Source organism: Anarrhichthys ocellatus, unplaced genomic scaffold, assembly GCF_004355925.1.
Source record: "Anarrhichthys ocellatus isolate YVR2014 unplaced genomic scaffold, GSC_Weel_1.0 scaffold11, whole genome shotgun sequence".
In the NCBI taxonomy this organism is placed as follows: Eukaryota; Metazoa; Chordata; class Actinopteri; order Perciformes; family Anarhichadidae; genus Anarrhichthys; species Anarrhichthys ocellatus.
In genome coordinates this window covers 1,469,434-1,482,999 of record NW_022280041.1, presented here as the reverse complement: position 1 = coordinate 1,482,999, position 13,566 = coordinate 1,469,434, and the positions used below count along the sequence as shown (strand labels likewise).

The following is a 13,566-nucleotide window of genomic DNA, read 5'->3' as shown; positions in this document are numbered from 1 at the left end:
ACTCTATGATTAAGAAATGTCAAACCATGAATAACATTGCACTAGAAGAGACATATTGCAAATATGTCGACATAAACGCAATACTCACTTTTCTGAAGTATTGCAGCTGCATCATTTTCTTTGCATTACCAACATGCATCTCTAATTTAAAGAAAGTCTAGCCTACGGACTAGTTTACAGTAAATACAGTGGTTTATGACTCGGATCTAGGCCCATCTTTCACACCTATTTACCCTAACATCCCCACAACATATCAACAAGGTGTTAGTCTATAAACATATCGGGGATAATTATTATTTTAGTAAGACCAGTGCTGTGCAGAAACCATAGTTTACCTCCTGCTGTTTCCCAGATCCACCACTCAGCGGCGCTGTTGCCTCGTGTTTGAAACGTTGAAATCTCCTCCGTCGCTGTCCGTGGTGCTGATTTGAGTGACGCCGCTGCAAACAAGAGACTTGGAAAGAAACGCTTTGCTTTTAAAATCTAAGCTTGCATAGAAAGGCAGGAAGAACAACAGACGAAGTAGTGCAAGAAACGGTCACGCTGTGTTTCTTGTTATCTGCAGTGCATTGTGGGACTTCTCCAGGAGGCTGTGTGGCAGTTTACAGATGGTTGTGTGTGTGATTTTTTGTTTACTGTTGTGCCTCATTGTGGGACTGAATGATGAATAAAGGCAAGACTTCACTGCACAGTAGAAGTACAAGCATAGGTTTTGTGTAGAGTATTAGATACCCAAATCACAGCACAGATGTCAACTGAAGAAATACCTCTTAACTGTATGTCATGACACAAAAAAGTAACAGTAGTACATTTGACAGTAACTTTTTGGGGGTGAAGGCCTTTTAATCATTCACCTTTGAAAAGCTGGACATTCAAATCCTTGGTACTACGAGGAACTTTCATGTAGTGTTGGTTCTGTTGGTCCCTGTGGACTAAAGTGGTAGTGTCTCTGAGCACCAGACTCTCTTTAGAAAACCTCTCATGTTACTGCAGCAGGGTCTGACAGTCTGCCCCTCTCAGTCCTGGTTCTGGTTCTCCCGTGCCTCCCTTCCCTCCAGCAGGTCCAGCAATACGTCCTGGGTCTCCAGCAGCGTGGTGTCGGTGTTGTCTCCCAGAGAGGAGGAGGAGGAGGAGGAGGAGGAGGAGGAGGAAGAGGAGACGCTGCTGCTGCTGCTGCTGGGAGCTGAGCTCTCCTCCTCCCTCCGGAGCTCCGACTGCAGGTCGAAGGCTGGAGGTGAAGCTGGATCTGGGTCCGTCCACGGTGGACCGGTCTCTGCTGGAGGATCTGGGTCTGTCCACAGTGGACCGGTCTCTGCTGGAGTCTGAGCTGAAGGAGTTTCTGGTGAAGCTGCATGATGTCATCTGATTTCACCAGAATCCGACCCTGTGGCTCCGATGACGAGCTTTAAGAATAACTCTATAGAAACAGACCATCGTTTGTTGTTTTTTATAGTAAGTTCAGAAAGACAGTTTGAGACTTCAGCAAGAAAAGGTTTATAGCAAAAAAATAATAAAAATATCTGTTTTTAATGTACAAATAAGACAGTTGTCCACACATTAGAATAATATTTTAATAAATAAATAGCAGCATCACACAGAAAAAAAAAATACATTGTGTGGATGACGGCATAATCATTGTATAAACTCAAAATGACAAACATTCACAATTAAAATGGTATAAAAAAAACAAAAAAACAAACAGCCACTGCATAACAGAAGAGGGTTCAACACACAGAAAGAGAGCTAACCCACGAGCGCCGGATCAGACAAGAGCGAGACAAACCGGACAGACCGGCCTGCAGACGAGCAGAGAAGGGGTTCCGACACCTTCCGGGGGCGTTCAAGAGTTCAGACGTTTGACGAAGAAGAAGTCGGGTTTGCCAAACTCTTGAACAACCTGCAGCTCAGGCTAGTCTCCGAGCCGTGTAGTGACAGAGTGGAGTGTTTGTTGATTTAAAGTTTTAGTTTAACTTTGGAAAGAGCCCGGCTAGCTGCTCCCCCTGTATCCAGTGTGATGCTAAGCTAGGCTAACTGTCGGCTGGCTCCAGATTCATTCAACTATCACACAAATAAGGTAATCAGGCAGCTCAGCCTCTTTTTAACTATGCGCCAAAACTATGGAATTTTCTACCCAAGGCTTTAAGAAATGCATTTTTAAAACGACAATATTAAAATGTATTTATTCAGCGTTGCCTTTAACTAACTGCCCCTCTTCCTTTGTTTCAAACTTCTACACGTTCTATTATTACTCCCTTTATTTTATTGCTTGGTTTTTATCGTGCAGTATTTGCATGTTTCATTCTGTTTTTATTCACTATCTTGTTCCTTCACTTTGTTACTCCCCCCCCCCTCCTCCCGTATGGAAGGTGCTACATAAATAAAGTTTATTATTGTTATCATTATTTCCCTTTAAGCTTGTGCATGAAACATCTCCCTCATAGAGTTAGAACATTTTCAAATACACTGTAATCATTTCATGAAGCAGCTCTTGCACAAAAGAAGAAGAAGAAGGGAATAAAAGCCCAAATCAGAGCTCCTCAAACGTATTAATACGAAACTCTGTCAATAGACGGCTCCGACTATTTCTATACACACCAGACCCGGATCGAATTACCGGCTGAAATCCCTCCAGATACTTTCTCAGAGTGATTTCTTTCACCTTTTCTGGGACCGCGAGCCGGACAGGATTGGCATCTGCAGCGACGACCCCGATTCAATCCATCGAGCCAGACACGATCGATTAAAAAAACCTCAGAAATCACTCTCAGAGAGCAATTTGAGCCGGGCCTGGGACACACAGGGGTACACGGGGAACACAGTTATCACATTGAGACGTACTGAGTCAGCTGGCCTCACACCTGGATGGATCAAACTCCACCCACTCTTCTCTATTCTGTTCATCCTTCTCTTGTTTGTGTTGGTATTGTTGGTATTTTGAAGGAGATGAAAATGCCCGCGGGAATCGCAAGCTCTTCGCAATGTGCGTTTTGTTGTCGATTGCTTCTTTCTTCCCTTCCTGCGCTTTATTCAGTATTAAAGACAGAACAAAAATAAATAAAATGAAACTTGAGTGAGGCAGAGAGGTCCTTTTGAACATCACTTCAAACATGCACGGTATTTGCAGGCCAGACGTTAGCTCATGTAGACCTCGTGGAGAGGAACGTGGTGCGACTGACCACCTGTGTTCGTCTGCAGCACACAAATGGTGGAGAAATGACACAGAGACGCACAGAATAGAATGACGTTTCATTCTAATTGTATGCAGAGGTGACTGCAAAAAACCTCCGGCTCTGGATTCAATCGGTCCACTGCAGGCTTTGATCTTTGCTCTTTGACCATGGAGAGGGGGATTATGGGTAAAAAACAAAAAAAAGGGGGGGGGGGGGGGGTTTACATTCAGGTTTTTGTAATTTTGGCTGTCCTATGGCTGAAGGGAGTTTTACCAAAAGGAAATATTGATCACTGGGGAAAGTGACATCTACTTTGATAAGGTGAACAGTGTTAATCAATATCTTTTTGCATTTAAAGGGGCACACCACATATTAAGTATTACACTTTCATAAGATTAAGGGACTAACATGAGACAGTTTAAACAAAGATTGGTCAGAATTGAAGCAGCTCAGGCTGAGATATCCTGACTTTGAGTCTCAATCTCTGAAACACTACAATTCCCATAATGCACCTCAACCGTCCGCCTGCTAAATGCTCACATCTATCAAACTTCAGATCTCCAGCTTTAAAAAAGCCCCGCTGATATGACCCGGGTTCTAGATGAAACCCTTGGAATTAAAAGGGGGTCACAGTAGAACCCTGTGTGGGTTCTTGTTGGCACCCTTAGAACGTGGAAAGTTTTGTCTGGAACCATTACACCATAAAAGTTCTCTGTAGAACCTCTCACATGGGGCTCTGGGTAGAACTTTTCCAAGTGGTTCCAGGTAGAACTCTTTGTGTTGAGTTCTCGGTAGAATCCTGCCGAAAGCTTTTCTGGTGGAACCTTTACAAAAGGTTTTACCAGGAACTCCTATGAGGACAAGCTGAAGAACCCAATATGGTTCTAGTTAGTACCTTTATTTGTGAGAGTGAAGAACATCAACAGGGCTATTTTTCTGTAGAACTTTGGAGAGCTCCTCCGGAGACACAGAAGACGTTGGATAAATAAACGGAGTGCCCCTTTAAGTGATCTCTTAAAACGCTGCTTTTCTCAACGGACTTCCTTTACAACACAACCATTCAGCTCTATTGAACTAAGCCTACGATCACCGTACGCATACGAGTTACAGCTTTATATCTCCTATATTATCTCTTGTTGCTAAGAAATCTAAATTTGCCACCTTTTTAAAAACCCCACACAATATATTGCAATATATATTGAGTAAACGTCCACGGCGGTACGCTGCAGATGTTTTCAGCTGATGGAGATGCAGAGTGAAGGAATCACGCGTCGGATGTCGATATACGATGTGAGAGGAGGGAGGTTCGAGGACCAGAGTCAGAGGTCCGTCTCTTATTGACTTTCTGTCTGTTTTATGCAACGGATTAAATCTGAAGCTGTTTTGAGTCACACTCGGGTCGGAGATCGGAGAGTTTGGACGATCAAAACTGTAATTCTTGGAGATTTTGGCCATCTTTTAATCCTAAAAACCCTTCATCACAGCATACATATAACACCAGGGCTCTGACGGAGCTTATTTAAACGGCCCAGATGACGTGAATACTCTGATTACATGATATGTATATTAAGTAGGCGGCGGACTGTTGGCTCGACGTGTAGGACAACGCCCAACGTGTATCGTTAGATATTGGGAAACACGGGGATATTGGGAATTCATGTGATTCTGGAAACAATAAAGGCGAGTGTGATTTGATCACAGCTGAGGAAGATCTTGGAAAGTGAGTTTCATATATTATTGTTTGACTGAATTGATGACAGTAATGACGGTGAGCCGAGGCTGATGTCATGAAATCTTTATATCTTGTTCTTTTTATAGAATGACATCTGAGGAAGCTTTGTGCACCTTTAAATTAAAACCTTTTTTCACTTGTTTTTGTTTAGATTGCTCCGTTATATGTTCTTCATTATTGTCAGTCGAAACCTCGAGAAGTTGGCACTTTCGATTCTTTACAAAGGGGTTGTATTGGTCATCAGAAGCAAGAGCCTGACAGCTGGGTTGGACCGGAGGCCTGCGCCATGTTTTCTTTTTAGCTCTTTTTATCCCCTTGTTCAAAGGGAGGTGACGACCACCAGATGGCACTGTGAGTCCACCGGAGACCGGTGTACATTCCTTCATCGTGGTGCTCGCAGACAAACTTCAACTGCAGCCTTGAGAAAAGTTTCCACACTTCTGTCAGCTGAACAGTTTGATTGTACATGCTGGAAAGGTTCATTCGTATATTCTATGACTGTTCTATGACTGCTGCTGTCAAGCTTGACCTGGCACAAAAATAGATTTGGTTTTAGTTTTTGGTTCGGTGCGGAGAGAATCCACATGAAACCCGGAGCTCGGACTAGATTTGGACTCTTTTGCGAAAAAGGCTCGAAGTCGCAGTTTGACCCGTTGACCTCGACTCTGTGACCTCAGGTCAGTGGGACTCCGTCGAGGGGCCGCTGGACTTCATGCCCGGTTGACAAAGAGCAGAAGCTCTTCTCGTCCTGCTTTTGTCTTAGCCTCAGCTGGTACCGTCGCCCCCGTGAAGTACACCACATTTTAACGGATGCTTTCACCCGAAAACCAACATTCCGACGCCGAATAGAAAACAAAACCCGTCTGAAACGTTGGCCTTCATGCCAAATCCTTTTCACCTCAGAGGTTACCTTCTAATCTGATTTCTCTGCACACTTCAGTTTGGGGATAAGGCTGCTTGACCCAAACGAGTCCTTTCACAATAAAAGTACCCAGCATCCAGAATCCCAGCTTGTCGATTAAAACAATAATGTTGCTCGGCCCGGCGTCTGCAGGCTACAAACAAAAAAAGGGAACCGTCAAACAACAACAACAACAAAAGAAAGCCTGCGATCACACGCTGCTGGTGTGTTCTCTGGAGGCGGGGCTGTAGCTGATGAGCGACAGCTCCTGCTCCGCCTCCAGCTCCGTCTCCGAGAGCGCGCCGGCGTTGTGGCAATCGGAGAGGCTCTGCGACACTATTCCGATTTGCGTCTCGTCGTCCGTAACGTCGTCCAGGTCCACCGCCAGCCTCCCGTTGTCCCCCCTCCCGCCGTTGCGACAGTTGCTGTTGCGGTCCACGCCCGCTTTCCCGTGACCGCCCAGCAGGAGAGGGGTCACGGCGTGCGACGAGCACGACGGCGGCACCAGGAGGGTTTTGCAACTCTGTCCGGCGGCGTTGGCGCCGACTTTGTAGCGGCACCTGATGTAGCTGGAGAAGGCCCTCCTGTAGGTCTTATTGAAGAGGGTGTAGACCAGAGGGTTGACCCCCGAGGAGATGTAGCCCACCCACACGAACACGTTGAGGAGGTCGTTGAGCAGCGACTCGTTGCAGGAGCCCCGGCACAGGACGAAGGTGACGTTGGTGATGAAGAAGGGGCACCACATGATGAGGAAGAGGAAGAAGACGATTCCCAGGACCTGAGGAAAGGAAAGAAGAGAGGGAAAGTGAATTAAAAAGATGCCAATAAAAGAAAACACGGATCTTTCTCCGATTCATAAAACCTCTTTAAAAGCTTCTTGAACGCTCTCTGATCAGAATTCATGCTTCATACACACATAGATGTTCTTCTTAATATCATTGCTGCCACTGCTGCTGGGATTTGAAGGTGTTGCTGCAGGTATGAGAGCGCTTTGGTCTTCATCCAGCGTGAATTAGAATTTTAGCGAAGCCACCGCCGCCGAGCACTCTGACTCAGGCAACGCTTCAAGCTTCTCCTTTTTTTTAACGTTTGCTCAAAGCGTCTGGCTGGATTTGATAACGCGAGCTCGTCTAAACATTTCAGAGGAGACGTGTGAAACCACCGGAAGGACGAGTCTTACTTTAATACATTTAGTGATAAACAACGCTGCACACAGAGCTCTAAATACTGGTCCTTCAGTATTAACATTAATAATAACATGGAAGATCACAGAATATCTAGGCTTTTATGATTGGCTGATGAAGAGATTTTTAAAGGTGCTTTATTTCACATTTTTTATGTAAATAGGGGCTCAAAAGACATAAATACAGACACACGGTCAACCATCACTGGTGGGTGTGGTCGGATGTGTGCTCTGTTGCATTTGCAACCACACCCACCAGTGATGTCACAGTGTACTGACCGCACCCTGGAGTACACTTCTACATCACTGCAGCAAGGTGAGAAGTTAAACGTTGTTCTTATGTTCTTTTTGTTTGTGTAAACATGGACGGGTTATGAGACAACGGGCCCCTGGACACAGACAATCAGAAGGCCCCTCCACCTCTCCTACACAGGAATCACACACACAGAGTGTGTGAGGAATTTGGTTGTTTGTAGTTGTGATGTGCTTCTTTGTAGTTTCTTTGTCTCTTTGTAGCCATTTTGTGCTCATTTTGTGTCTGTTTGGGCTTTGTGTGTCTATTTTGTTCTTTTTTTTGAGTCTTTGTAGTCTTTTCATGTCTTTGTCATCCTTTTGTGTCTCTTTGCAATGGTTTTGTGTGCCTTTGTAGTCATTTTATGTCTCTTTGTAGTTGTTTTGTGTCTCTTTGTAGTTGCTTTGTGTCTATTTGTGTCTCTTTGTAGTGTATCTATGTCTCTTTGTAGTCATTTAGAGTCTCTTTGTAGTTGTTTTGTGTCTCTTTGTGTTTTCTTTGTATATTTGAGGTCTTTTTGTCACTTTATAGTCGTTTTATGTTTCTTTGTGGTTCTTTTTGCATCACTTTGTGGTCAGCATGTGTCTCTTCGAGTTACATTTTGCAGGGGAAGGCCAGGGAAGCCCCTGACACTTTGGGCCCCTGGGCCTGTGCCCTATATACACCTGTTCAGTACTCCATAGAAACAAAAGCAATTGTCTAAATAACAGTTTTTATTAGATTATCTCCCTGCTACCACATTACATACCTGCAGGACCCTGAAGAAGAGCACCTTAAATCCCCTGACAAGCACTCAGCTCCACTCTCTGTTCTCACCTTGGAGGCCCGCCGCTCGTTCTTTATGGCCTGCATCATGCCCCGCCGCCCGTGGCACCCCGACGAGTCGCTCCGCCCCTGCCCTGCGGCTGGCGAGCTGAGCTGAGACACGACCTCCGAGCTGGGGATGATGCTTAGGCTGTCTGGCGAGGAGATGCTGCGCAGTATGCTGGACTCTGCTCCTTTCAGGCAGCTCAAGGTGTTTCGTCTGCTCTGAGGAGGCGGCGGCTTCAGCTCTGTGGGAGAGGCGAGAGCGGTCAAGAAGCTACACCACCAAGGAAAGTGTTGAACCAAATTTCCACTGCACAAAGCCTGCTCTTTTCCCCCTACCTTGTGAATCTGAAGGAGCAAGTGTGGTGATCTGAGGAATCTGGAAGGTGCCGGGTGGAATCTGCAATGTATTCGTCATTGCTGGTGTGTGCAAAGGCTGCTGGGACGAACTCTTTGCCTCGCACAGGAAGACAGTGGCCTGCCTCTGGAGCACCTGGCGAGGGAGAGAGAGGGAGAGAGAGGGAGAGAAGGAGAATGAAGAAAGAACGAGGAGAGGATTGTGAAGTAAGGACATATTGTACGACTACCTGTATGGTGAGGCCGTACGTCACCACCATGATGACCAGCGGGATGAAGAAGGCCACGAACGAGCCGATCAGCATGAAGCGCTCCTCGTTGAGGACACAGCTGCCGTTGACGAAGACCTTGTCCTCGTTGTGGAGGCCGATCACGGGGATCGGCATCGACACGCCTGGAGACAGCAAGAGGGTCAAGGGGAATAGATGTCGTTCATTTCTATTATTTTGTTGAGCACTGATGCAAACACATCAATGTATTTGTACCAGGTAATATCCTTAAAAACAATAACAATATGTAATATAGTATAAGGGATCTGGGATCTGTGTCCACACGCGTGTTCTTTCACACAGGCAAGTCTCTCGTTCGCTGCCGTAATTCATTTTAGTCCACGGTACATCATTCTCTCCTGCACAGCTGGGGACCGGGCCGACATCAAAACGCCATTTAGGAGCAGTGGCAGCTCCCTTTAATGAGATCGTTGACAATCGACCACACAGACGTCGCCCGGGACGAAGAGTCTGTGAGCGGATCTCAGATCTGAGGATGTCTAAATAACATCTGATGTGCAGATCGTTCTAATGAGACTGTTCAGTGGTCTTCTTCCTTCTTTGTTTACTCCTTTCCTTCTTGTTTCCTTCTTCCTTTACTCCTTTCCTTCTTGTTTTCTTCTTCCTTTACTCCTTTCCTTCTTGTTTCCTTCTTCCTTTACTCCGACCTCCTTGTTTCCTTCTTCCCTCTTTTTTTACTCCCCCCTCTTCGAGACCGCCTCTACGTCTCACTGTTTTGTTACACCACAGAGACATCGATGAGGATCTCCCGCTGGATGTTTTGCTTCTCTCAGACCTCAGTCGCAGCAGCGCGTAGCGGTGCAGAACCTTTGGAAGAGGTCAAGGAAACGGGAAGAAACGGGGGATTTCTATTAATTCAAAAGCAGCCGGTTGTGAAGGACTGCAGAGGGAGAAGAAAGGACGTGAAGCTCTTCCTGGTTTCTGGAGCTGTCAATCAACCTCGATCCGTCAGCGGTATTCAGTTTTACAGCAAAACAACTTTGGAGTAAACATACTTTACTTTGTTGTTTTTGGCTTAATCCAAAGTGTCTTTTCTTCTTGCTTCCCTGCACACAGTCCTGCACTGATAACACTATTAAACGTGGTCAACAGAGTAAATGGGATCTTGAGGAGAGATAGTCGTTGTAAATATTTGTTTAAAGCTGCGAGGAAATTGAGAATTTAGCCGTTGCATTCAGATTATTAGAGGGGAGGGGAGTTGAGGAAAGGGGGATGGGGTGTATTCTTTAAGGGGAGGGTAGTCGGACTTCCTTAAAGGTCAGTGTGCAGCATTTAGGGGATCTTTTAGTACGTTTTCTTTAGTGAATAATCACCTGAAAATAAGAATCTGCAATGCCCTGTCCTACAGATAAACCATAATTCAAAATGATACTTTATGTTCTAAGCCCTTATACTATCTAAACAATCTTTACTACTGATTTATGGCTAAATCAACTTCACACACACACTTTTAAATGTCACCCAAAAGAGGAAGCTGTTGCATGTGTGTTGCTACATTAGTTGAAAGCAGCAACACACAGCTCGACACTACAAAGGTAAGAAAGAGGCAGTAAGTCTCTTCATGATGTATTAATACTTTACAGCACATCTTGTGTGTGGAAACGATTCCTTGGTAATCCCTCAGCATTGATCCCTGTGAGCCCTCTCACACATCCATCGCTGCTCAATGTCGAGGGATTGAGGGGGTGAAGGAAACGCCAGCAGGAATATCGTGATTTCTTTCGAGCCAGCGGTGAGTGAGTGAGTGCTGTTGTATCTGCAGGTGTCAATCATCTCCTTCTGTCAATGCTGCCTTCGAGAAGCAGTCTCTCAATGTAGAACCTCTAAACACCAGATGGAGTAAATGGAGAATACCTCAGAGTGGATGATGCACATTTCCAATTATATTTGTACCCCAGCGGGTACACCTGCTGTGTAGAGCTTTTGGAGTAGCACAGCTGACGGGTGTTATGCTGATTGTCAGTGTATTTATTCTCACAGTAACCAGTAAGATTCTGTACGCACGCCACGCTGACTGAAGTCTGAGATGAAGTAAATGGAGGCCGCTTTTACCAAAACGTGTCAACGAGCGCTCACACAACTCTACGTCTCGTTTATCCAGTCGGATGACCAGAACTTCCCAAACTCATGCATCGTTTTTGCTAAAAACGTATTATTAGAAACAGCTCGTTCATGACTTCACTCCCAGGTCTGAGCCTCAGTCCACCCACTGCTAGCTAACTAGCTAACATTAGCATGAAAACATGGCGGCAGCATGGTGAATTTAGCCAGACGCTGAATTAAAATTGAACAACTTCCTGTTTGATCTACACACAGCGAAAGCACGTCGATATTGTCAGATAATCAGTCATGAACACTGATAGATAAACATAATATCCAGTCCTCAGAAAGGAGAGAACAGGCTTGTGGCTTGTTTAATAATGAAAGCGGATATGACTGGACTTTTGATCATTTTTCTCTCAACCAACGCAAATAAGAATTAACTTTTGTCCTCGATTAAAGACACCATTTAGAAAAATATCCACCTTAATGAGTCGTTTTAATAATTTTCCCTTTTCAACAGAGACAAGTTTATTCTGAGTTTTTAAAATAGGTCATTACTAAATATTTCTCTCATGTATTAAATCCCACACATACAGTAGGGATCCTAAATATAGGAGCTCCTCCAGAAGAACTATCTACTGTATCCCAGAGGGTTCTATGTGCTAGTGCAATGACTTAACATGTACTGTAGGGCCAGAGGACGTCAGACTAATGATATGCTTAGACAATCTGTGTGTGTGTGTGTGTGTGTGTGTGTTGTAGTACGTGTTAAGACATGGAAGCCCTCCCGGGTCTTAAAGGGCACGAAAAACAACATCAACAGGAGCCGGAGGTCAGACAGGCAGAGGGACGTCTGAGAGGAAAGTTTTAAAAGTCATCTGATCAGAATGCACTACTCTCCCCCCAGGACACACACACACACACACACACACACACACACACACACACACTCACACGACAAACTGATACACGCAGGCTATTATACAGATGAAAAGATTGCTCTATCAAGGGAGGGTTGGGAGGGAGAGGGTGATGAGGGATTTTGGAAACAGGAGGAAATTATAGTGAAGTAACTTTTCCTTCTTCGTGATGTGATCGAGAGTCGAGATTATTATGTAAACTAAGTTTTACAAGGTCAAGAGTGAAGTCTAAATATCAAGAAAACGTGGACGGAGACGTCCTTAAAAGAGCAGTTTGGAGGATTCAGTAACATCTAGCGTGTCGGAGAACTACGGTGGCCTTCAGGGAACGTAAAAACGCAAAAGGCTGTTATAGAGCCAGTGTTTGGTTTGTTCATTCAGGGCTACTGTAGAAACGCGGTGGCCTGCTCCCTTAAATCTTCTGAATCTTAAACATTGGATCTGTAATATGCTCCAAAAAATAATTCACATGCACGAACGTGCTTCAGTATATCTGTTTTAACATCCACCGTCTATATACTTATATGCAGTGCTTTCCTAGCTCGCGGCTATCGCTAATAGCAGTCATTCATTGCCAGACGACATAATTCATTCATTTGCATATCATTTGTCTTCGCAACCGATCGAGACGATTATGAAAAGTGCTGCCTTCACACCTCCGGGGATGGATCATCAGAGAAGTACGAGATGCAGATCAGCTGCATCTGTAACGGGAAGCTGGGAGACGCTTTGAGCGTCAACAAAGGGACGACGTTCCCCGTGTTTCAGAGAAGTCAGGAGGTGTGCTGGGTGGACCTGTGGAGAGAACTGCCAGGGGATCCCAAAAAAAACCTCCCATTCAATTTAATAACAGCCATCAATCTGCAAAGTCTCTGTGTGGGCGTATAGGGGGTTTAAGCCTCCATCATGTCTTATAGAGTACAAATCAAGTGTTTGTCTCTTTAAATCAGTTGATTGGCTGCTTTTATGAGTTACCATATATAAAAATAGTGATCATGTACCACTTTAAGAGAAAAGCTCATCAGTATCCCCCAAAATCAATAAGCTTCTTCTTCTTGACAGCAATCATGCAAACCTGGCCTTCATTGATTCATCCAGCTGATGATGATTGTCACGATAATTAACTTACTCCACCGTGAATGAAACATACGCTTAAAGGTGTGTTCTGACCTATAGATATGGTCCACACGGCGGCGATCTTCATCATGGCTTTGGTTCTGGAGTTGAAGCGGCTGTGCTCGATGGGGTTGCGGATGGCGACGTACCGGTCCAGGGAGATGGCGCACAGGTGCATGATGGAGGCGGTGGAGAACAGCACGTCCAGGTAGATCCAGATCGGACACAGGGCGCTGGGGAGAGGCCAGGTGTAGTCTGGAGGACGGAGGAGGAGGAGGAAGAGAGGGTAGAAGAAAGGAAAGGTGACGTTACATTGGCTGTGCTAGAAATTTACATGCACTACATGTCACAGCTCCCACGAGGAATCAGGTTAAAGTGATGGTTTGATTGCAGGATTTAGTTTAGAAGTATTACTCTTCATTATCACGATTAAGATCGTTAATAAATGTGTTTGCATGGATTATTCTACAGCCGGAGAGAAAGAGGTTCAGATTAGATCATTACTTTGTCTACACAGCGTCTGGTTTAGATGATCTATATGTTTGTAGATTATAGATGTGAAGGTTTGTGTGAAGTTAAGTGTTTTTTTGTTATGTTTTGTGAAAGACTCGAGGTTTTGGTGCATTCTGGGAATAAAAAAGATAAAACAAAGGCAGACTATAAAGATAAAGATCGAGCTGACAGATTCGTTTTCACAACACTGCACCCACACTGGAGGAAATGAGTCATTCATTATCATTAAAAGTGTGTTAAAA

General features: G+C 44.9%; 1 protein-coding gene across 5 annotated transcripts in view; it reads right to left on the bottom strand.

Annotated features, from left to right (window-relative positions):
* Positions 1 to 4,006: 4,006 nt before the first annotated feature.
* htr2cl1 (5-hydroxytryptamine (serotonin) receptor 2C, G protein-coupled-like 1) overlaps positions 4,007 to 13,566 on the bottom strand; it is a 92,705-nt gene continuing 83,145 nt past the window's right edge. For all 5 annotated transcript variants that reach the window (XM_031850632.1, XM_031850629.1, XM_031850633.1 and 2 more), the window contains 5 exons: positions 12,866 to 13,066; positions 8,673 to 8,836; positions 8,425 to 8,578; positions 8,095 to 8,330; positions 4,007 to 6,581 (listed from right to left, as the gene is read on the bottom strand). In XM_031850632.1, the coding sequence (XP_031706492.1) occupies positions 6,015 to 6,581; positions 8,095 to 8,330; positions 8,425 to 8,578; positions 8,673 to 8,836; positions 12,866 to 13,066 (1,322 nt within the window). In that variant the 3' untranslated portion in view covers positions 4,007 to 6,014. The remainder of the gene's footprint in view (positions 6,582 to 8,094; positions 8,331 to 8,424; positions 8,579 to 8,672; positions 8,837 to 12,865; positions 13,067 to 13,566) is intronic.